Source organism: Venturia canescens, chromosome 1 (genome assembly GCF_019457755.1).
Source record: "Venturia canescens isolate UGA chromosome 1, ASM1945775v1, whole genome shotgun sequence".
In the NCBI taxonomy this organism is placed as follows: domain Eukaryota; kingdom Metazoa; phylum Arthropoda; class Insecta; order Hymenoptera; family Ichneumonidae; genus Venturia; species Venturia canescens.
The window spans coordinates 3,445,365-3,469,812 of record NC_057421.1 but is presented as its reverse complement, the minus strand read 5'-3'; the positions used below and the strand labels follow the sequence as shown (position 1 = coordinate 3,469,812).

The 24,448-nt window shown below is 39.5% G+C and overlaps 1 protein-coding gene across 1 annotated transcript; it reads right to left on the bottom strand.

The window, feature by feature from the left end:
• Window positions 1–11,931: 11,931 nt before the first annotated feature.
• On the bottom strand, window positions 11,932–13,622 carry LOC122406847 (uncharacterized). Its single transcript, XM_043412630.1, has 4 exons — window positions 13,536–13,622; window positions 13,235–13,387; window positions 12,908–13,057; window positions 11,932–12,305 (listed from the first exon to the last, which is right to left on the bottom strand). Exons 1-4 carry the CDS (start codon window positions 13,602–13,604, stop codon window positions 12,132–12,134), a joined length of 546 nt encoding a protein of 181 aa, XP_043268565.1. The 5' UTR covers window positions 13,605–13,622; the 3' UTR covers window positions 11,932–12,131.
• Window positions 13,623–24,448: the final 10,826 nt, after the last annotated feature.

Sequence of the window (24,448 nt, the reverse complement as noted above, 5' to 3'; positions counted from 1 at the left end):
GTACACCAGCCGAAATACATCTCATCCCACTTTCCTACCTTTTACCATTCTCCCGAAGTCTTCCTCGCTCTCGCGCCGCTCAACCCGCACTACGCGCACTCTCGCTAACAATATTACGTACGTATTTTACATTTTCCCAGATGCGTTTTACGAGCCGCTAGCCCTCGAGAGTTTTCGTGGGGTTTGCTCTGTAGCCCATCCTGCGTGTAGGTGTACACACATAAATCCATATATATATATGGATTCATAACTAACTCCCTCGTCTCTCGTGTAACTTCTATCTCTCTCGAGGGCTTTCTCACGGGATTAAATTTTAATCGGGACTCCACCATGTATTTGCATATTATGAAATATACTCTCGCACCCACTGAAAATGAGAATCTCTGTGCATAGCTCTTGCCTGCAAGACGTGCTCTCAGTAATTTCATGGAATTTCATCGTTCGGGGGGCTTTTATTTTACAACGTTTTACTAGAAAAAACCTATGTTTACTTTAATTAATCCGTTAAAATCGAGCTTCGCGGATTAAAATACGGTCTTATTTTCGTAAGAAATGTAATTGCCCGCACTGCAAACGCTTATGAAATCCGCATGATTACATTGGCAGAAAGACTTTATTCGCTGATTAAACTGCAGGAAATTGGAGTTAAGCGTTGCGCAGCAAGTACGAAGATTCGTGCAATACTCTGAATAGTATAATATCCGATGAGTATTTGCTCATTCCACGTGATTTCATACCCGAGAAATTCTTGGGAGTTTGTTGTAAAACAACAATCCATTACGAGCTTTCATCGTCGAAATGTTCTGCTTCCTCCTAAACGCTTAAATTTCGTAGAAAATGAATGATTTTTTTCACCTTTTTCACACAGAAACTTTGCCCAGTTTAAATTCGACGATTATCCACAATCAATATTCGTTCTCATGCCCCCTCGAGTCTGATACTCCCGTTTCATTATCAAAGCTCCGACGCTTTTTTCAACCCTATTCTGTCGGAAGTTGAACTTTCGAACTTTCACGAGTTCGAAACGTATGCGAAAAATTCAGGGTATTGCCCGTGATATATGCGAAATTAGCAGGATCAGGGAAGGTGTTGGAGGCATTCAAACATGAAGATTCCTGGCCATTCTCACCCAACGGGTGACTTTGAATATTATGTTAATCGTTTCCGACATAAATCTTAAGGTCACCCCGTGTGCTAGCCGGATTTTTGAAGGTTTTTCGGAATTTTTTCGTGGCGAGGAAAAAAAACATTGACTTTCGAAATTCGATGGGTTTATTTATTGGTATTTCCGCTCTATGATAGAATTTTTAAACTCTGATATTTCGGGTAGATTCGGTATAAAACTACTCCACAAGAACCACGATTCTGGAGGATTGGTTTATCTGAGATCAAAAAACCAAAGAGCCTTTTGATTTGTAAAGCAGTGGCTATCGCTTGAACTAAAATCGTACAGATTTATTAAAAATTGAAGGATTTTCGTGCTTTGAAATACAAAATTTCAATTTTCAAAAATTTTCCGAACCGCGAAAATCCTTTCATTTTTAATCTTTCCGTATGATTTTCGTTCAGGCGATAGCCGCTGCATAAGAAATCAAAACGCTCTTTGGTTTTTTGATCTCAGATTAACCAATCTCCTGGAATCGTGAGAATTGGAGAAACATATCGGTCTCTGTGGAGTAGTTTTACGCCGAATCTACTTGAGATATCAAAGTTAAAAAATTCTATCATAGAGTTGAAATACCCATAATACGTGTTTTTCCTCGCCGCAAAAAAATTTCGAGAAAACCCTAAAAAATTTGGCTGCCACACGGGGTGACCCCCTTGAACGATGTTTAAATTCGCTTTTTTTTACTTTTTCCTCGTTCAAATTTATCGAAATCCGTATTCATATATGCACACATGTCACAGTCGAGAAGTGTTTTGTAGAAAGGAAGTATTTAAAAAATCTAAAAAAAAATGTTATGCTTAAATCTGTTCTCATTTATACAACCAATGTTTTGTTGTCTATTGAATAAAAATCACATATGCAAAGTTCTAGTATTTAAACAATAACGAAATTACATCAGTCTATGAATTAATCTGAAGTGTGCTCGAATGGTTGTCTTTTGTTTGCTGGTTCGTTGTCACGAAAACCGTTTGAAAACAAATCAGTCAATGGTTGCACAACTTCGAGACTGACTGGAGGTGTTCGGTTCTCGTCATCACAATTACTGTATCAAAAACGGCAGTATTTTCATTGATTCCGTCACTTGAATCGTCTTCAAACGATCTGCAACCTTGATACGGTTAAACGTGTTCAGCTGAAGCTGGATCACGGGCAGTCAATTTGTTCTTAAGTACTAAAGTGAAAATTCTCCAGAAACGTTCAGGTGAGAAGTTTTTCACAAAATTTCCATGATCTTTCATCTACAAGTCGCACTCGAAAATGACGGGGATTCATGACGTTCGTTAAACAGGAGGATTAATTTGCTCATGAACGAAGAAAAATAATTTCGTACTTTATTTTGTACAGGAATTTTTGAACAAATACACAGCCAAGAGACAGCCATGGACCGAAATAAGTTCAATTTCAACACCAGACACGTCTCGACGCTTCGGCGTTGTTTTGTCGCCTGTATAACGGTCGGTCCTCAACAATAACCCGTTATTCCATAAAAGCTGCGTTTGCGCATAGCACAAAGGATACAGCGATGAGTTTTGGCAAGTACTCTTCGCCCCGCCCGCCGCCACGTTTATCTCTATCTTCCGCTTTCCCTTTCGCTCAGCCACCGCCGCCTCGCGGTTTATTCATATTTTATTCGCAATTCGCAAACTCAATTACAGCTTCGGCGTGAGGACGAGGCCAGTGCTCTCTCTGGCTGATGGCGCGAGAGAGGACAACATGGCTGCGTGAATTGTTCATAAGATAGAGCCGGGGCGAACGCGCAAGTGAGAAAGTGAGGGGAAACCAGCATTCGTGCGGGGCAGCATCATACCTATGGGAATGATCGGGACAACCGGAGCTCAAATTTTATGAAATAATATTCGAATGAAGCGTTTCTGAAAGTGAATTTCGTATCAAACTTTCTCGTGCATTTCTTTTTAATCAACTTCAATCTGCACTCAAATGGAAATTCATATTTACGTAAGCGAATGAAATGCTGCGTTTCGAGCATGAATTCGAAAACATTGCTCACTGCTTCGAGCCACCTTCGTTCGAATGAGAATCCACGAGTACACAAAGAACTTTATAGAGTCATGGGAACCATAAACTGACAATTATTGAGAACGGAGTGATAGAAACGAACCTCTAAAGGAATTGAGTATGAATGAATATCGCAATGGAACAGGCCGGGCTTAGCAGAGCACTCCAGGAATTAGGAAATCAAATTAAATTTCAGAGTCTTAATTAAAGGATTGCAGGCTTCAATAAAAAGCATGCGTATTTGTGCATGTGAATAAGCACGCTCTAATCAAAGGGCTGAAAAGAAACAGTCGAGGATTTTGATTGAGGTAAATGAGCTCGTTCGAAATGAGATAGAAAAAAAAGAAAATTCAATTCGCTTTCTAAACTTTCAAGCATCTTCTGGAAATAGTCTGCGGAGCATCCTGTTTTGCTTTTGAATTATTTAATAATACTTCGATGTACCAGTGGGGAAATAAGGAAAGCGAGTAAATGGAGAATTGAGCTCCACGAGAGATGTGAATCCTGGAAAAAAGACGGGAGATCCATCTGAACAGGAAAGCAAAGAGTTTGAGAGGATGCTGCACTGCAATAGTCGGAGCTGGAGTGCGAACGACAGGGAGGGATTTGATATTACGCGGTGACGCGCGACCCGGAGTGTCCCATCGACGGAGAAGACGAAAAGTGTATAAAAGTGTGTATAGACAGAGGGAAAGAGGGCGAGAGTTTATAGACGAGGAACGTGAGCGTGAATGAGGACAAGGACGAAAGTAGAGAATTTCTGTATTTCCTCACAACGCTAATGCCATTCTCCGAAGCATCGTCGCCACGATATTGTCTTTGCTACGAGGATGTTTTTTCACCAGTCTGTATGGGTCCGTTGGAGCGTGTGCGTGTGGTTTTATAGTTGCCCGACTTCCGTGCTTGGCCCATTAAAGCCTCGAATTATTTTATAACGTGGCATGCGAGAGAAATACCAAAAGCGGATGTGCCCGGATAAAAGGAAGAGAGAGAGCGAGCGAGGGAGGAAGATATAGCGAACGAGGTAAAGGGATAGAGGGAGTAGCGGTAGGTACAGAAAGCTCCTGCCGGCTGCTGAGGGAACGACCAATTCCCCAGTACGATATCGCCCGCGAATCCCGTTCCTGGGGATGTATTCAGTTGGTTTTGGCGCCTCTGCTCCACCTACATACACATTTTGTATCGCGAATGTTTATGTGTGAGCACTTGTATATGTATTATACAGGTAATTTCGTGCGAAACGTTGCAGTTACTTGACAGAAAGTTCGTCCCAGTATAAATGCTCTCGAATCGTCTGAAAAACGTTCTGAAAACGTAGCTTAGAATCGAACAATTCATTGCTTCTTCATTCAATCAGTTTTCAAGAAAGCTGTTCGAATTCGACGCAGAAACATGGACAGGAATCTCTTGGCTCGAAATGAAACGTCCCATGCAACGTGCAAGGGGTGGAAGAACGAAGCAAACGCGAGACCCCTCGTGTGGTGTTGTGCACGATGAAGATACCTCGTCATTTCACGAAATGCTCGTACACTCGTGGTAATAAACCCCTAACTTCCGGCCTATATACCATGCGCATAAATATATATGCGTCCCCGTCTATATACTCGACGGCACATAACTCGTGTCCGTCGAAAAACGAAGGCGAACGGGGATGATTGCGAGAGCGGCCGGAACACCTAAAACGTGGAACACTTATTCCCATGGCATAGAACGAACGCGTACTTTTTTTTATTGTTAATTTCAGCCACGTAGACTTCAATGTACCAATACAGAGAAGAAAAATTTATTCCCATCAGGTGCTTCGGTTCGTTACTTCTGTCTCATGGCATCGTTTCTCTCAACGACGTATCACACGCTCGATGCTTTTTACTACTCATGGTTTCCTTCTGTTTTTTTTTTTTTTAAATTTATTTATTTTTTGTTATGTTTTCTTCGCAATCTACGGAATTGAGAGTGCAAATGCGCGAATTTACTCACAGAGAAAATCCTTGAGACTGTGAATAAAAACATCAAACTTTGAAACTCCTCGCGATGAGATGGATTTTCTGCTACTTTCTTTCCTAAACGACGTTAACCTTTCACTTCGAAAGGATTTAAAACAAAAATTGGGCCTCGGGGAGCACTGCGAAAGGGCTTCGGGAGCCCAAGTTTATATGGACGGTTTTCACGTTTGAGCGATTTCTCCATTCAACATTCATCTATATATCGGAACGGTGAGATGAGAAGCTTCCTCGCACGAGTGTGGGTGACACATAAATCCAGCCCTCTCTCTCTCCCTCCGTCTCGCAGGAGCATCGCTGACGGTGCCAATAAACTTTGGCAATCTTTACGCGATCAGGGATGCAGAGAATTCGACATCCACGTACAGATATATCGCACGCGTGGCAATGCAGAACAGGAGAATCTCGATCGGAAGGATAAGGCTGCAGCAGAGGAACGAGCGCGTCCCTCGAGATCGCTATTTCTCTGGTACGGCGATCGTTAATTTTGTATTTACTTTTCATTACACCCTACCGTTTTGTGACTCACGCAGGAATGATATTCGGCGATAAAGATAAGCAAATATCTCGAAACATCAATGGAAATTGAATTGTTAATAACTTTTATGCTTATTTTTGTTTTAGAGAATTTTTATTTCTTTTCATCTGCATTATAATTTGAAAATATCGTCGTCACGATTGTTACAGAAAAGTTTATTCTGTCTCAGTGCAATATTCGCCCGGCACGATCAACCGGGCCAATCTCCAGAGGGTCGTAAAAAATGGTAGAAATGAACGAACCAGCGAGATCTGTGGCTCCTCTTTCACGCTCATAACAAATTTCGTTTCGTATCTCTCAACCACCGATATTGAGTTCACACACGATTTTCCGTCGGACAAGGGTCAGGTTTACAGCACCATGGTGTAGAATAAGAAATTGAAACAAATAACAAAACATCATTCGTGACTTCAGAAAAAAATGTTATAAGATCGAATGAAATTTCAGTGAATTTTTTATCTCAAACTGACCGCTGCAGAAAGAATACGAACGATTTTTGGATGAACTTTCTTTTGTTCCGATGAGTTTATACTTTTGGCGAATTTTAGACTGAAAATTCATTATTTCAGATTTTTGTTTTTTTCTTCTCCACGTGTCTAGGGGAAACGTCTGTTTTATCGTTTTATCGGCGGTGCGAAACTCTGTTTTACCAACAGACTTCGATCTCGTCTCAAAAGTCGTTGGGAAAAACAATGATAAATTCAGAAAAGTTTGTTTTTTGTTTTTCCAAATTCTACATCCGTTTACTCGTGGTCTGATGCGTGTTCGCATCGGAGTACTGACTGCATCACTCGTCTATATTGGGATCAAAAGCCACGCGTCGTCTCTCGGCACACAAAGAGTTGCTCAGTGTCTCGTTTGCTCTTGCGCTCGCTTTCTCAATGCGGGCACATACGGCTTTCAGTTTCTTCTTCGCTTTTGCCATTTCCTCGCTTCATTCCTTCGTCGGGTTCTCATCGCACACGAGCAAACGTGATTATTGCTATTCTCGTTGTTTTCTAGATTTACAACCGTCTCGTTCGATAATCCTTTCGTGGTTCGTGTGCATTTTGAACTAATTGGCCACATGGAAATTTATATTTCTCGGGAAAACGTCACTGCGAATCATAAGCCGAATACGAAAGGTTTCAAGACGCTTGCAATTCACTGGTTACGGGACGCTTCATCTGCCTACAAAATGCACATTCGGGTAAAAAAACTCCCTTTGGTCGGCCTTTCGTTTCAACGAATCGTTTTTTTATGTGCGCCATTCCTCGTGCCTTTATGAAGCAACCGAAGAATTCAATAATCCGTTAATCCATGCCTGTATGAGTATGCCCGCATTCCTCGCTTCAATTTGAAAAAATTGCCTAAAAGTGAAAAAATAAAAAGCTGTCGAACCAAACGAGATACTTCTGATTATTCGGCAGTTCGATGTTTTTCGTTTTATTGAAATCTGACGAAAGTCGATGTGGAATCTGGTGTTGAAACTTCAACTTCATAATAGGTGCACCCAGACACCTAACACACGCTCAGGGCACTCGTAGGTGTTGTCCACTGTGCCTGTATTTTTGCACTCTATTCGATGCCATATCGGCGTTACCCGCGTCTCCATGCCCTGTCACGATATTAAAAAAATATCGAAAACGAACGATAGAAAGAAAATAAATTGAGTGAGAGACAAAAATCAATGAACAAAATGAAAATAAATCACTCGATGGGTGCAACTCCCTCAACATTATACTTTTTCATTTATAGTCACGAAACTGAATAGATAGAGAAAATTACCATTTTAACAGCCAATAAAGACAGGCTAATAAAATTGGTTCGATGCAACTCAACTTCTGATTTTTTAACTGCCACGTCAATTGGTGATATTGAATAAAGGCTCAACCACATTCATCCACTCCTAAGCAGATTTAGTATCCTTTAAAATACGTGAAAGTAAGTTGATTGGGGTCAAATGCACAACTTCCGGATGTTGATTATAAAGACAGTCGGAAGTTGAAAAAAAATGATTATATTCGGAACTAAATATCTTTCTAGATTTTTCTCGTTTCTCGCGACCGACGAGTTGACCTCTTCTGGGCTTTCCTCGGCTTTTATGCCCCGGGTCAGCAAGCTCCTTTGCATGAAAGTACCCTGCAAGTCTCCATCGCTCCCTCTCTCTTTCTCTTTTCTTCCTACTCTCCTTCCTTCTGCTCCTCTCTCTCTCTCTCTCTGCTTCAGCCTTCCTCCCTTGAACGTGAATTTTCGTATTTATGAAATCTGCTGTGCCTTGGGCAACCCCTGGCAACGGACTCGAAGTGCATTGTTCATGAATAATAAACACGCCTGACATATAATTCTCCTCGGAAGATACTAAATTTGTAAATATACCGACCCACTGAGATCGCGTACAGGAATATTTATAGATTATATGTGTATCACGGGGTTATCATGTATGCACGGAAATAAATATAGAGGCAATATGGAAATATCCGAGAAGAGGAGGAAATTCAAAGTCGATGAGAAATATTGGCAAGGGACTCGGTCAAGATCTACAAGGAGCAGGCCAAAGTACAAGTTACGGCCATACTATAATATTCTATACTATGCACAGAATTCTCTCGTATCTTCTGCACTCTACAAGGGTGTCTAAATTTTGAGGAAAAAAAATGAGGAGTCGATGAACATGAATTTTTTTAGGGTGCATAATATAGAGGATGACAAACATCCGACGTAAGCAACGTTATTTAACTTTATGAGAAAACACGAATCCTCATCACTATGAACGAAGGAATATGCGTTGCCTGTGAATTCTTTAGATTTACAATTATTTTTCGTGACAGCTACAAGTCTGACGATATCAGATATTAAACGAAAGAGGCCACTTTTGCGAATGATTTGCGACACAAAATTATCGTTCTGCTTATATTTTATATCTTTGAAAAATTCGACCTGTCCGATGTGATATTCGCAAGATTGATCGAAGGTGGGACTTCTCCGAAATAAACGAAACCCTTTAATTATTGTTCTCCGCTCGGTCTTATCTCAGCTCCAGCATTCAGTCACTTTGGTGAATTATTGTTCGAACTCGATGAGAAAGCTTTATATCTTTCTCTTATACGTTCGAAAGGAAGATAAAGCAGATGGGTATAACGATGAGAGAGACTCGAAGACGGTTCTCGCAGTGTAACTCGCTTGGGGTTACCACCCCAGGCTCTACTTTGGCCTCTCGTACGAGTGTATTGTCTTAGCGTTGTGGTGATAAGAGAGCAGAAAGAGAGAGAAAGTGAGGGAAGGAGATTCCGAAAAAGAGAGCGAGCAGCGCCGTTTCTCTCGCCCCGACTCTTACACGCTCCGTCGACTCGGCTAAAGGCGACGCTTAATTATCTAGCTAAATGAGATAACCGAGTACACGTGTGAGCGTTTGTGAGCCTCCGGCAGGAAAGGAAATTCGGCTCAAGGAGGGAACGCTTTGATAAATTGAATTGTACTCTAGTCTGATGGCCAACGATGAGTTTTAACGATACAATTCGGAAATAACATTTTTAATGCTCACTTAACCTTGCCTAGGGTCATGTAAGTAACTCTGGGAAGCTTGGAGCGATACTGACTCGAAATCATTTTGCGAAGAGCGTAACGATCGATAACATATAATAACGAAAACCTAAGATTTCTTACACTGGAAAAAACGGTTCTGCGACCATTGAACAAAATTTCATTCGGTTCAAAATAGTTAATTGGACTATATTTTTATCTGAAATAACCAGCGGTTTGGATAATTTACCAAAAAACAATGGAATTCGTCTAACCGTGTGGGCTTTTGGCCAATGAACCAAATTTTTTCTCGCAGTGAATGCATTTCGAGATGGTAAACGCTCAATGGTAACAACGTTGATCTCTATGAACGAAAAGGAGATAAGATTATTGGTAAAATAATATTGAATTAACGATTTGTTATTATTTGGATATTTTTTCCATGTTCGGTCCTCGCCTGCGTGTCGTTGAATCGGATCTTTGAGAATTCGGCGGTAGTAGTTGAGCCAGGGTCGTGAAGCACAAAACCATATGGCCAAGTATAATCAAGTAAAGCCCTTTGTATATATCAAAGCATGAGCCCCGGATAGATCCATTATATCGACTAAACAATTCGTGAACCGCAAAGCGCCAGAAGAGGGCTCCTTCCTCCTCGCGAACTTGTGCTATTCCACGCTTTTGCGCTTTCCGCTTTATACCTTATAGTCCTTATACAACCCTACCAGAGCTCGCGCCCTTCTGTTTGCCCTATTGATTATACAGTTATGTCGAGGCTGAACAGCCTAACTGGCGCCCTATAACAATCGCGCGACTTCTCAGACGAGCGAGGCTAGTTAAGTGTCTCGTGATAACGCACTTCCTTGTATCCATGCCGTCATGTGAGGTCCTATCCAAATTTCATTCTTGATTGCTTTCTGTTATCATTTTTGGTCGATCTCGTTTATTTATATTTCAATGTAAAAAATTCGCTTGTTATTCCTTCGGAATAAATGTCTGAAAGAGTTTTTTGAAAAGAAATTAATAGCAACTTCGAAAATGCTAATTCCCATGTGGGATTCGTTTATTACGTTGCTAATTAGTGATTGAAATGAATCAACACGAACCTTTTGAATTCGCTTTCGAATAGGAGGTCTGATCATATCAGTTTCTTGTGATTGTATCCGACGTCGAACTAGCTCATCATGGGAGCTGACTTTGAGCTCAACGTGGAAGGAATCTCAAAACATTACTATTAGAATCATGAGAGGTAAAAATACCTTCGGAAAGTGAATTAATGAAAATGGTTTCTCGCAACTCGGTAGAGAAGCGAATGAATCCCAATTATGTCGCTGATATTTCTGAACACACTCGCCGAGACCTCGTGCAAATGTTCTAGGTCTGACATTCCGAGAATTCGGAGCATTATCAGCTCGTATCTCGTTGGAAGAAGGCCACCATTGATGCAGTCTAAAAAAACGTTTAAATGAAAGCGCCGACGTTAAAGGTCTCGGCATTAAACGGCCGGTGTTAGGAGTGACACGCGACGTGGAAGACGCTCGTGACACTTGTGAAAAAAGAGGGAGAGGAAGACCGAATAAGAGTGGAAGAGAAGGAGAAAAAACATTGGAAGAAGAGGAGTGAAAAAAGGACGAGAGCACCGACGAAAGATTCTATTTTCGTCCGGACCAAAGACAGTTTAGCTGATCGAACGAACAAGCATACACTTTCGTCCGATTCCACAACGGAACGTCTTACAACACGAGGTCCAACGCAGCCTCAAGTTCTTTATGATTCTCACACAAATAACTGCACAATTACGGAAAAATAAAAAAAAAAAAAAACTGTATTCGTGAGCAGGATTCAGCGTTTTCGGCATCTGTACAGAAACTCGCGCTAATGGCTCGCTGACGCGTAATTTAACCGCACATTTTCCGGCTTTGTATGCGCGTATACAGTTGGCAAAGTACGAGAGCAACGTACAGCAACCTCTTAACCTCGCCGAAAATGTGATACAGTGCACCCAACGTGCAAAATATACAATGAGCACGCAAGTGCGTATGTGTGAAGATGAACCACATGCATGGCCCATCGTCTCTGCTAATGATTCGCTGATGATATTTAGTCCGGCTCAGCCGTAATGTAGCCGAGCCCCCACTAGCAGCATGTTCTCTCCGTCGCTTATATACATTCGCAACATTAACGTGTAGCGATGAAGATTCGCGAAAGAGAGAACGACGAGACTAAAGACCCGCATTTGTGGCTTAGCTCTAAAAATAATATCAGACACGACTGCTCCGCTCGTTTTAACACACGCCAACATTTCTGCGGCGATCCGATAACCGGTTTTGTTAATGAAATGCTAAATTTTACTCTGCTCCTTTCGAAGACGCTAGTAAGGAATCGGATCGCCTGAAGAAATTGACGAAATGAGCTACAAGAACGTTGACATTTTTAAGTGTCAGTTATAAATTTGTTTAAATATGCATCGATGGGGAACAAGTTCTGTTGAAAAATGAGCTCAATCGCTCAATTTCCAGAAGCGACTCATTTGGAGTTTACTTTGTATATCGACGTCGATAAAGATGGAATTCTATCTCGGGGGGGAAAAAAAAACATTTTTTGGTCGATTGTTTTTTTATAACAATTCTTTCAACTATTAAAGTAGCGCAACTGCAGTGAAAAATATAAAATTACTTCTGTCTGGATAATAAAAATAATAAATATAAGCATTGAAAGGTAATTCCTTGGAAATTTATTAAACGATTCAGACATAATCGAGTGCTGTGAAAACGATGTTCAAAAATTCCATTCGATGCGGTGCTTCGAAAGCTCTACATTTTTTCACGAAATTTATTTAAAAGCGCCCGGTTCGTCGTAATTGAAATTTTTACAGTTCGTTGATCTTTGTTTTTCTATCCTCGGCATGTTTTCAGCGACCCATCATGGTCGGTAGTGCGTGTGATAATTCACCATCGTAATCGAGTTTAACGTAGGGTGCCTTGCCTTCTTCCTTGAACTCCATATAACCCGAGACCGGACCATCGGGAACTCCTGGCGGTATCATATGCGTTGGAGGATCCCAATTCACAATTCCCCAGTCACCCTTTAGAGATCATGAAAAAATTTCAAATGTAATGTGATTCGGATTCAAATAAATGAGTGGATCCATTTATTAGTCGCAGGAGCTCTTATGTACGATTTTTTATCCTCAAAGGACTATCAATTGTTAAAAAATATTCCCAGGTCAAACGAAAGCGGTTCATTCGTTGATAAAACCAAATCATCTGTGGGAAATATTAATTTATATTTTCTTTTACTGATTTTCCCTCCAATTTTTAACTCTATAATAAGAAATTGACGTTCGAGTCGAAATTTAGTGGATTTTCGTTGGTCGAGAACACAAGAAATTTATATTTAGACAAAATTGAATCAGAGCCGTCCTTTCAAATTTTTAGCAAATAAGTTGGATATGCTCGTGTATATCTTGGAAAGTGAAAAGTATTTCCGGAGAGATTTGATTTTGCATGGACGAAAAACCTCATCCCATTTTCTCAATGGTTTCTTACTGCCAACGGTTCTTTCAAATGACTCGCTTTGAAATATTTATGCTGAATTTGTCCCTTAATAAAGAAACTCAACAAGTTACCGGACTATTAGTAGAAAATTTTCATGATTATTATTAGAATTTTATGGTAGAATTCTCACCGCTGTGAAGGGACATTTGACTGGGAATTGGCCTTTTGGAGTGCCAGCAGCGGTGATACTTTTTCCAATCACATCTTCGGTCAAAGCCTCGCATAAAGTTGTCTCGTACTCGATGGGCTCCATCCCTCCGAGTATGATAACGAATTTTAACTGAAAGAGATGCAATCAAAGGAAGACATTTTTTATCACCTATAAACTACTACCCAAAAATATTTTCATCTCTATACCTTACGTTAAGGTATCGAAGCGAATTACTTTGCAAAGCAGCCTGTCTAAAAAAATGTCAATTCAAAAATGAGTTCAAAGATAACAGTAAAAAAAACGTACGAGCATTGTCTCCGGTATATCCTTTTTCGTGGGTATTTTTGCGTTCAACTGAGAGGATTGCTGCCCTTTGGTAATCTCAACCGACCACGGGTCGAAGTAATCATTAGGAGTAGAAGAGACTTGAACACTTTTCAAGGTGACAACTGATGTTGGCTAGAAAAACAAAAAGGTCTAGTAAATTGAGAGTCCGATTTGGAATTTACTCGCAAAAAAATCGCTCTTCATTGTCATAAATATTGACGAACAATAAATAATAGTAATCGGTCGATTATCGGGAGATTGGAAAGAAAAAAGTCCTTACATCAGCAGCTACGAGCGTACTGAATCCAACGATAGAAATCGAAACTCCTAAAATGAGAGACAGGAACATGACGTGCGTTCGTTGGATCGACGACTCAACGATTCTAATTGCGATCGTGCATTTTATACAATTTTTTCGCTCTCGTTAGCACAAAATTGCGTAAATGTCGTGAAATAGAACAGGAAATTCAACATCCGATTACATTTTATTTCACGATTGTTAAATCCGATAGTGCTTCATTTTATGAAAAATATCGTTGCGACGTATCGCGCAAAATAATGCTTTTGATCGAATCGGGATAAAGCGTGGGAATCGAGGAATTACTCGCTCAATAACCACAAAGTAGCGGTTCATAGTTGCAAAGCAGGTGAACCTCGTTGCCCGCGCTATCGACGGAATCCATCACACGTGTGTCGTCCCTAGTTAGAGCGTATCGACTCAACGATCACTCGAGTATGAACGTCGCTTGTATTTTTATTTCCTGAAAATCTTCATTACGAAGAAAGAGAATCAGGAAATCCCAATAAATCATCAAAATGATATTCGATTTCGGCGATTAGTGGACGCGTTCTTCGTTCTCATTTCAAAATGTAAACGAAGTTCTGGTTTTGAGGGCGAATAAAAAGTTACACTTTTCTATTTTATTTTGAGAGCCAATAATTTGATGCTACATACCACTGAGACGTTGAGAATGTAGCTAAAAATAAGCCCACTTTGAAAAGCGAGAAAAAAATGTAAAAATCCTCTAATAAAAAGTTCATGAGCTCGAAATGTATCGAATTATATCGAAATATCGAATTCTTGAAGCCTCTTTATTCGTGCTGTGATTGGTCGCTTTGAAATCTCGAATTTAAAGTCCTGCTCTTAGTTTGATAGTTTCAACTGTCAGATTGACAGTTCGTGTATGCGCAGTTGATTATATCAACCAACAGCGTTTAATTACATGGCCCACAGAGAAACAGCACATTCAAATAAAAAAGTATTCGTATTCGAGTGTAAAATAACATAACCCATGTTTTTCAGGCTCCAGTTTTTTTCAGCACGAAAATAGGAAATAATATTTACATTGAATTGAAATGCGAATTGCTTTTTATTTCGTACTTCGAATGGTAATAGATTTATCGTAGGATGATTATGAAAATATACGAATTTTCTCAAGGTCCGAAATTTCGTGTTAATTTTACAAATTTCAGTGGCGAGGTCGACGGTTTGTGGTAGTCAAAATCCAGGTCGACTTAATAGTGATTTTTTATGCCCAGATCGACAACAACTACATGGCTTCTGTTGTCTAGGTTGACGACTTCATGTTTTTCGATGCCCAGGATGACGTTTCTACTTCCTGTCTACGTCGACGGCTCCAGATTCCACTATCTAGGTCGACGGCTCCATAGTTTTCAATGTCTAGGTATATTTTTCCTTGGTTTTCGATGTCTAGGTCAACGGCTCCATAGTTTTCGATGTCTAGGTATATTTCTCCAAGGTTTTTGATGTCTAGGTCGACGGTTCCATAGTTTTCGATGTCTAGGTATATTTCTCCAAGGTTTTTGAAGTCTAGGTCGATGGCTCCATAGTTTTCAATGTCTAGGTATATTTTTCTTTGGGTTTCGATGTCTAGGTACATTTCTATATAGTTTTTAACATCCAGGTCGACGACTCCATAGTTTTTTATGTCTAGGTATATTTTTACGTGGTTTACGACGTCTAGGTCGACGGCTCCATAGTTTTCAATGTCTAGGTATATTTGTACGTGATTTACGACCTCTAGGTCGACGGCTCCATAGTTTTTAATGTCTGCGTATATTTCTCCATAGTTATCAATGCCTAGGTTTGATAGGTCTCGATATCTAGGTACATTTCTCCATAGTTCTCGATGTCTAGGTATATTTCTCAACGGTTTTCGATGTCTAGGTCGACGGCTTCATAGTTTTCGATGTCCAGGTGTATTTCTCCATGTTATTTGATGCCTAGGTATATTCCTCCAAGGTTTTCGATGTCTAGGTCGACAACTCCATAGTTTCCGATATCTAGGTGTATTTCTCCATGGTTTCAGATGTCCAGGTATACTTCTCCACAGTTTTCGATGTTTAGGTATGTTTTCATACAGTTTTCACACAGTTTTCGATGCCTAGGTATATTTCTTCATGGTTTTCGATGTCTAGGTCGACGGCGGCAAAGTTTTTGATATCTAGGTCGACGGCTCCATGGTTTTCGAGGTCTAGGAGGTCGACGGTTCCATAGTTTTCGATGTCTAGGCCGACGGCTTCATAGTTTTTGATGTCTAGATATATTTCTTCATAGTTTTTGCTATCGAGGTCGACGGCGGCAAAGTTTTTGATGTCTAGGTCGACGGCGCCATGGTTTTCGAAGTGTAGGTCGACGGCTCCATAGTTTTTAATGTCTAGGTATATTTCCCCATAGTTTTCGCTATCTAGGTTAACGGCTCCATAACTTTCGATGTCTAGGTATATTTCTCTACAGTTTCCGATGTCTAGGCCGACGGCTTCATAGTTTTTGATGTCTAGATATATTTCTTCATAGTTTTTGCTATCGAGGTCGACGGCGGCAAAGTTTTTGATGTCTAGGTCGACGGCTCCATGGTTTTTGAGGTCTAGGTCGACGGCTCCATAGTTTTTGATGTCTAGATCGACGGCTCCATAGTTTTTGATGTCTAGGTATATTTCCCCATAGTTTTCGCTATCTAGGTTAACGGCTCCATAACTTTCGATGTCTAGGTATATTTCTCTACAGTTTCCGATGTCTAGGTCGACAGCTTCATAGTTTTCGATGCCTAGGTATATTTTTTCATATCTTTTGCTATCTAGGTTAAGGGCTCCGTAGGTTTTGATGTCGAGGTATATTTGTTTATAGTTTCTGCTATCCAGGACGACGGTTTCATAGTTTTCGATGACCAGGTATATTTCCCCATAGTTTTCGTTATCCAGGTCGACGGCTGCAAAGTTTTTGATGTCTAGGTCGATGGCTCCATGGTTTTCTTGGTATAGGTCGACGGCTTGATAGTTCTCGATGTCTAGATACATTTCTCTACGGTTCTGGACGTCTAGGTCGACAGCTTGATAGTTCTCAATGTCTAGGTATATTTCTTCATGGTTTTCGACGTCTAGGTCGACGGCTCCATGGTTTTTGAGGTCTAGGTCGACGGCTCCATAGTTTTTGATGTCTAGATCGACGGCTCCATAGTTTTTGATGTCTAGGTATATTTCCCCATAGTTTTCGCTATCTAGGTTAACGGCTCCATAACTTTCGATGTCTAGGTATATTTCTCTACAGTTTCCGATGTCTAGGTCGACAGCTTCATAGTTTTCGATGCCTAGGTATATTTTTTCATATCTTTTGCTATCTAGGTTAAGGGCTCCGTAGGTTTTGATGTCGAGGTATATTTGTTTATAGTTTCTGCTATCCAGGACGACGGTTTCATAGTTTTCGATGACCAGGTATATTTCCCCATAGTTTTCGTTATCCAGGTCGACGGCTGCAAAGTTTTTGATGTCTAGGTCGATGGCTCCATGGTTTTCTTGGTATAGGTCGACGGCTTGATAGTTCTCGATGTCTAGATACATTTCTCTACGGTTCTGGACGTCTAGGTCGACAGCTTGATAGTTCTCAATGTCTAGGTATATTTCTTCATGGTTTTCGACGTCTAGGTCGACGGCTCCATAGTTTTTGATGTCTAGGTATATTTCTGTACGGTTTTCGATCTCTAGGCCGACAACTCCATTGTACGTATATTTTTCTATGGTTTTCGATGTCCAGGTATATTTCTTCATAGTTTTCGCTATCTAGGTTGACGGCTCCAGAGCTTTTGATGTCCAGATAAACTCTACGGTTTTCAATGTCTAGGTCGGCAGCCCCATAGTTTTTTATGTCCAGGTATATTTCTGTACGGTTTTCGATGTCTAGATCGACGGCCCCATATTTGTCGATTTACAGACATTAGGGTGTGTCAATAAAAAAATTGTTTTTTGTCTTCAAAGAACATCCTTCAATTGTTCCAGTGTCATAAAATATGATGCCTGTCCAAATTTCAGCCCTTTAAAATATTTTTTAGAGGTCGCTCATCCCGATTCTCTCTGTTTCCCATGTAAATAACCCGGGGAGCACATCGCTGGCGACTTTGGAATTTTGCAACCTGCAGACTGGTCCATGTCTGATCATTCCCAAAACAGGTTTTTGTAGGAAATCGAACGCTCTATAAAAAAGATCTCTTATCATTTGGTAATAAATATTCTCTTTCAACAGTTATTCACTGTCAAAGTTGAACCGATAGTAGATTTTTAACTTTTGCTACTTTTCCAGCGAAGCTGTTAGATTCATCAGAATACATTGCAAGAACTTTTTTAAAAATCACGTCATTCTCATCGAAATTATCTCAAAAAAAATTCAGATTGTCAGAAATTAATAATTTTCTGCTTTCCGAACTCATTGTTTGAAGGCGAATGGCGTTTATTATTTGGAAATACTTTGTAATGTTTACTATGGATGGAGATTCTAAAAGACGTTAGAATTTTTTTAATTCTCTGTCAAATAATTTTTTTTATTATTAAAAAAATCGCCTGGAGCTACACCGTAAATGTAGGTCCTATGTTATCGGCGGAACGGAAAGACTTATTGCTTACTTCACTCCACTTCACTTTACGCGTTCGCTTCGGTTGACTTTGCTTTGTTCTGATTTATTAGAAAAAAGTTTAAGGAAGGATTTAAGTGAGTTTGTATCTAAAGATTCGCTGACATTTTTCAAAACTTTCATGTACCCCACGACTTCCTGGGAGTCGATATTTCACTGTGGTCTAACCACAAAGATATAAAGAGAATGTGGAATCTTTTTACAAATCTGAGGGTGGTGAACGGTGTTGCAGAGTGTAGTATTGCGTCAATAGAACGATATAATCATTGTTTAATGAATCATGAGGAACAATTGCAGCATTTTATGAAGGTTGTTCAAGAACACCGCCAACGGTTCCCAGATTGTTAAAAAAAAATCTGAAATGAACATTCTTTTTTTCATATGGGCGTTTGTTATGTTTATTCATTTCTATATGTACGCTTGCAGATTTTCAATAATGCATGCTGTCAAGATGACCCCACTCAATGAAAAAAGTCATTCCCCTCCAAACAATGAATTCGGGATACAGTAAATTATTAATTTATGACAATCTGAATTTTTTTATGAGATAATTTTTGTAAGAATGACGTGATCTTCAAAAAAGTTCCTATAACGTATCGTGATAAATCTAACAGTTTCGCTGAAAAAGTGGCAAGAGACCTTTTTTATAGAGCACTCGATTTTCTACAAAAACCTGTTGTGGGAATTATCTTACATTGACCGGTCCACGAGTTGCAAAATTTAAAAGTCGCCAGTGATATGCTCCCCGGATTATTTAAATGGGAAATAGAGAATCGCGATGAGCGACCTCTAAAAAATATTCTAAAGGGCTGAAATTAGGATAGGCGTCGTATTTTATGATACTGGAAATTGAAAGATGTTCTTTGAAGAGAAAAAAAAAAAAAATTTCGACAATACGGTAAGAAAGAAGAACGTGAGACGTTATTTCTAGAAATTCCTGCCAATGACAAATAAAAGTTGAAAAAGTGCAAACATCATTAACTCATTGAAGGGAACACTTTTCTATTGAAATTTTTTCAAAACTGATAGACAATCTAACGCTTTTTGGGATCGTTAATTACGATTCTTGTATCAGGATTGAAAAATTTAAGATGGCGGACGTAATATGAAGACTGTTAGATCAAGTTTGAATTTTGGAAAATTTGAAGAATTTTTTTGAAAATTCGAGCGTGCGGAAAAAACTTAAAAAAAATGATGGTACTCAATATCAAGTACAGGTAAAACAAATTTTAAGCACTTGGAGACTCCTTTTAAGAATAACCCAATTTGTTTTGAAAAAAAAACATGTATTTTATATTTAAATTATTTTTTCTCATAAGTATCTCATAATATATGAGCCCTGAAGAATCTATAAAGTACTTAAAAGTATAAATGTATTGCAAAATACAACGAAAAAAAGGAAAAAACTTGAGAAAGAACGTGGTACATATATGTACCTTCCCTCAAAGTGTTAATGTAAATGAAAAATAAATACAATAAGATTAAAATAGACTAAAATAGCGATCTAGATGACGCTTAATGAGAATAATGGGCTATTAACATCATTTTTTGAAGTTATCGAAAAAATGGTACACAGGATCTGAATTTTAACCTCAAATATTGGTTTGGTAGTTAAAAATACGTAGGAAAAGTATTACGGTATCCGCCGCACATCCAACTTTTTTATTTTGTGTGCCTGTGTAATTAAACATATCCGTAATATTGAATGAAAGGCAGAATTCTATAATAGAAAAATTTCCTCTTCTTTGAATCACAAAAAGTGACAGACAGCTTACATATAGAAAAATATTAGATATTGGGGTGATAAAAAAAAAATAATTTTTATTTTCGTTCGAAACCAAGCTCATAAGTTTCGTTTAAATATCAAAATAGACCAGCTAAAACATGAGTCCTTAATATTAATATTAAGTTAGTGCGCATCGCTCTTGTCGATTTCCCATAAGATACCAAAAAGTTCTTGGCATATTTTTGTAGAGAATTCAACGCTCTATAAAAGACGACCGATATCACTTTTCGATAAATCGACTCGGTCAACGATTATCCAAGGACAAAGACAAAATTCAAGGTCAATATATTTTTTTCTTCAAAAAACTCTCAGGTTTTTGAGTTCAAAGAGCCTGCAATGGACTGAAACTATGTTTGGAAGCTCCAAAAATTCGAAAAAACACACCTATCGATAGTGTGATCTGGAAACGCCAGACTTTTGCCAAACCGTAGCTGAGTATCAGCCACACCGTGGACCCAAAGACTCGACATACAGTAGTCACTTAGGAGTCAGAGGGGAGCCAAGGTGTAATTTTTTACTTGGGTAGATATCGAAAATTGTGGAGCTGTCGACCTAGCATCGAAAATAGTAGAAGAATATGCCTAGAAATCGAAAAATATAGAGCCATCCCTCTGTACTCGTGTTTATTCTTATTGAACTGCTCCGAAATAGGTTGGCTTCAAGATGCTGTCGCAATAAAAGGAGCGGTTCAGCGCTACCAGAAAACCGCTCGCGCGCTTCAGCGCGCGGGATGCACCCTAGTTATTCTAAAATATTCATCGAGGTGCTGAAATATTGCACGTCAGTTATCACAAGTTTTAAAAACCACTTTCACGTAACATGAACAGCAGCTCATTCGAAAATGGTACCCAATTTATCATCAACTAAATCTGCAGTCGAAATATTCAGCGATTGGCTATGGTCGAAGGATTATCTCGAGTCCATGTAGAGGGCCATGACCCCGCTCAAACTGCGGAATCTTTTGGTAGAAAGATAAAGGAATTACGAGAATGACGAGGACGACGACAAGAAAAGAAGTATAAAAAGCAACGCAGCAACACTGGCGCCACGGTAAGCTAGGAGCTGAGTAAGCTTGATGGTTGAGAACATCATCAAAACACGTTTTTAGCAGGCGTGTCTCAAATAGAATTTGGCGTGGCATAGAGTTCGCGGCGCGAAATCGGGAACAATGCGTTGCGTTTCTTCTATTTGATCTCATTAGTTGGCTCTGGGTTGAGCATCGTAGATTTCTCCCTACCGTTTGTAAGCGTCAGTCACGCATTCCCGTTCCGCTCGGTACTGCCGACGAAACGACTCGACCTTTTTGTTTTCAATGCATCGTTAAGGTAGTTCATGCACGAAACGATTTTCTTAAGAAAGTCTTGAAATTTACACAGAGTTTAAATGAGTAGTCGATTGACAGGCATATCAAATTTTAAAGGTTTTATCTTATTCGTTATTGAGATAAATATGCTTAAATATGAAGAAAAATACACAGGGTTATAGGGACTATGCGTAAAATATCGTTTTTCTTTTTGAAGGTTCGGGAAAAAAAACTCGAGACTATTATTTTACCAGTAATAAAGATATATTACGTTAAAGATAAAATGAAATTGGCAATGAGCACTCGTATAATCTCACATTTGCTTATTTCGGCATTTTATTTATTCTTGCATGGTTCGATCCATTCCTGTCATAGCCCTTTTTATCATTACTTTTATCTTGATCCATTTCCCGTTATGTTTTCCCTTTGCGCTCTCTAATGCGACTTTTTACGTAAAAAACTATAGTATTTTCGCCAGGAACGAATGAAATTTGGGGATCAGTCAGTGATGGATTCCCGATTAATTGAAGGCTTGTAATTTCACTCACCAAAATATAAGTTGAAAAAAATTATTTACAATTTCGAATTGATAACTCTGACATGAATTTGAAGTGATTATATCTTTAATTAGGGAGTACGAATCGATCGAATTTATAAACATCCATAAAATATGATTCTTCGGGCACGATCTATACTAATTTAGTCGGAGGTTGCTTCGCGAGGCTTTTCTCCACATCTGACAATCGTAAGCCAATAAAACGAATAACATTTCGACTGTTATTTTGTCGTTTGTTCTCTTTGTTTCCCCAGAAAGCAGAGTTTCCATTTTTTCAGTGAGCAGTAAATTGGTTATAACACCGAGAGCAATAATTGCTTCGCGAATACATACATTTTTTAACTCACATTCAAAAATCTACAATCGTCTGTCCGTTGACGAAATATTAACCGACCGGAAAAGCTTGTTTGAAAAATCCCAAACGAGAGAAAACCACTCCAATGCAGAATTCCGAACCAAATTAAAAGCTTCCCCATCAACAATTAGAGGCGTTCCATCGATATTTTCTAATATCCGTGCACCCTCCTATCAATTTGATAATCGTTAGAAAAAAACTTGCTTCCAACGAAGTTTCGCATGCTCTCGACGTGGATAATTAGGGACAGATCCTTCCATTATATTGCACGTTTAATGATCCAGGATGCATCCATCGTGTATTAGCATAATTTTGAGCGCGCATTTTCGATAGCATATTCAGGATCGTTTTCCACAATGGTTGGGCCTCTCGTCTAGTCATTCGAGACGTGCACGTCTGTAATAGTATAATAACGCATAAATGTGTGTGCACATAGTACATGGCAGTTATTCGCTTTCACGTACAATTCATCATACTTCCAACGCTTGTTGAATTTCCACGGGTTATAACATTTCTGTGGATCAGTGAATATTTGTGTGGACAGTTGGCAGATGGAAGGGCGCGATGGATGAGAATTCTCCTTCGAAAATGGCACAAGCTCGGTCCTTTTACAGCTCAATGGTTTCCGTCGTTCTACACTCGTACAAAGAGGCAACCCGGCGAACAATACTGTCCGGAACTCACCCTTTCGGGAGGCCAGACAACCTCGTGCATTGCCTCGAAAGCTCACGCACCTACAATAATCAGGTGTACGTGCATAGATCGCCATTGGAAACATTAAAATGATTACGACGCGTTCGCTACCGCGAGAGCTACCAAATTAATGGAAATTAGCAGTACAGTCTCATCCTTCCAGCTATTGCTTCCCTGCACACACGTATATTCGTGTGTGTTCATCAGAATAACGAATAGATATAAGGCATACCACCGAAAAACGAACCAGCAGCCAACCTGATGCGGTCATCACGATGGGCTCGTTCGTACAATCTCGTATTTGCATAAACGCGAGTCTTCCGATGATTTATCGTCGTTGACCCCTTCTATCCTTTGTTCACCCTCGCATGTTTTGAAAATTGTTGAAGTCCTACGTTCGAGGTAGTCGTAGGATTCACGTTCTAACTGCCTCGGGAATGGAAGGAGCTCTATGTCTGTGGGATTGCTGGATCAATACACGAAGAACCTGTTCGAATTCTATGGAGTGAGAGAGAGAGAGAGAGAAAATTCTTTAGCACGGACGATACACCAAAGTCTACGTATATTTTGCCGATGTTACTGAAATGCATCAATTGTAACTTCAGACACAAAGTTTTTCGTCGAGGAATTATTGAATAACTCGAAATGGGCATTGAATAATGGAAAACTTTCGAAACAGAAGGCAAAATCGTGGAGTCGTTAATCGGATTGGAGATTTTTTGGGCCGTTGAAAAATCCAATGGTTTCGAATAATAACCTCGTAGAATTCTTGATGACGCAAAAAACTCAGTCAGTTTCAGAGGTTTTTTTTTTTATAATGACGATTAAATTTTCGATACACTTGTCCGATGAAATATTTCTAAACGAATTTGATCAAATAACTTGGCGTTCGAATGATGAATAGATTGTACACGTCGCATTGCCATGTTTCACGTAGAAAAAAAGCAACGATTTATTCTGACAGACGTGAAACATATTCAGCACACGAATTTAGGCAAAAAGAATTCCTGGAAAAGTCGTAAAACACTGAAAGGTGTTAACTGCGGTTGGCTGGCGCCATAATAAAAACATATGTTTTATTCGGTGCTGCAATGCGTTGGGAAGTGCCATAAACTCATTCATAACCCTTCCCCCGGTTTCTCTCTCCTCACGTCCCAAGAGAGAGGACAGATATAAAACATCTCTTGGATTTATAACGTTGTCTGCCTGTCACCGATTAAAATGCGTTATGACATTGAAAAGCTTTGTTCCACGCGTGACTCAAACAATTTGCTATGCGATTCATCGGGACAATGTTCAATTAAGATCAATTACATTATCTACATTTTTTATATCAATTTATAATAGCACCATTGAACACTCTACAGACACGTTCAATGTACCATCGCGATTACGACAGTGACTGAGTCTATTCGACCAAATGTATGAAACATGAAACGTCATTGTGCAGTAGAGTGACCGTATAAATCACAATCTTTCTAACATCTGCGACGTGATACAGGTTATACCAAAGATCAATGAGCAATTTACCTTTTCTTCACTATTCACAAAGCTGTTTTGCCTCATACTCTTTTGTAC

Bases quoted from the DNA above. Each gene is read 5' to 3' on its own strand.
- LOC122406847 (XM_043412630.1), bottom strand. From the start codon at position 13,604: ATGTTCCTGTCTCTCATTTTAGGAGTTTCGATTTCTATCGTTGGATTC. The intron at 13,058-13,234 runs GTACGTTTTTTT...CATCTCTTTCAG, and splicing joins ATATACCGGAGACAATGCTC to TTAAAATTCGTTATCATACT. The intron at 12,306-12,907 runs GTGAGAATTCTA...TGATCTCTAAAG, and splicing joins TCAAATGTCCCTTCACAGCG to GGTGACTGGGGAATTGTGAA.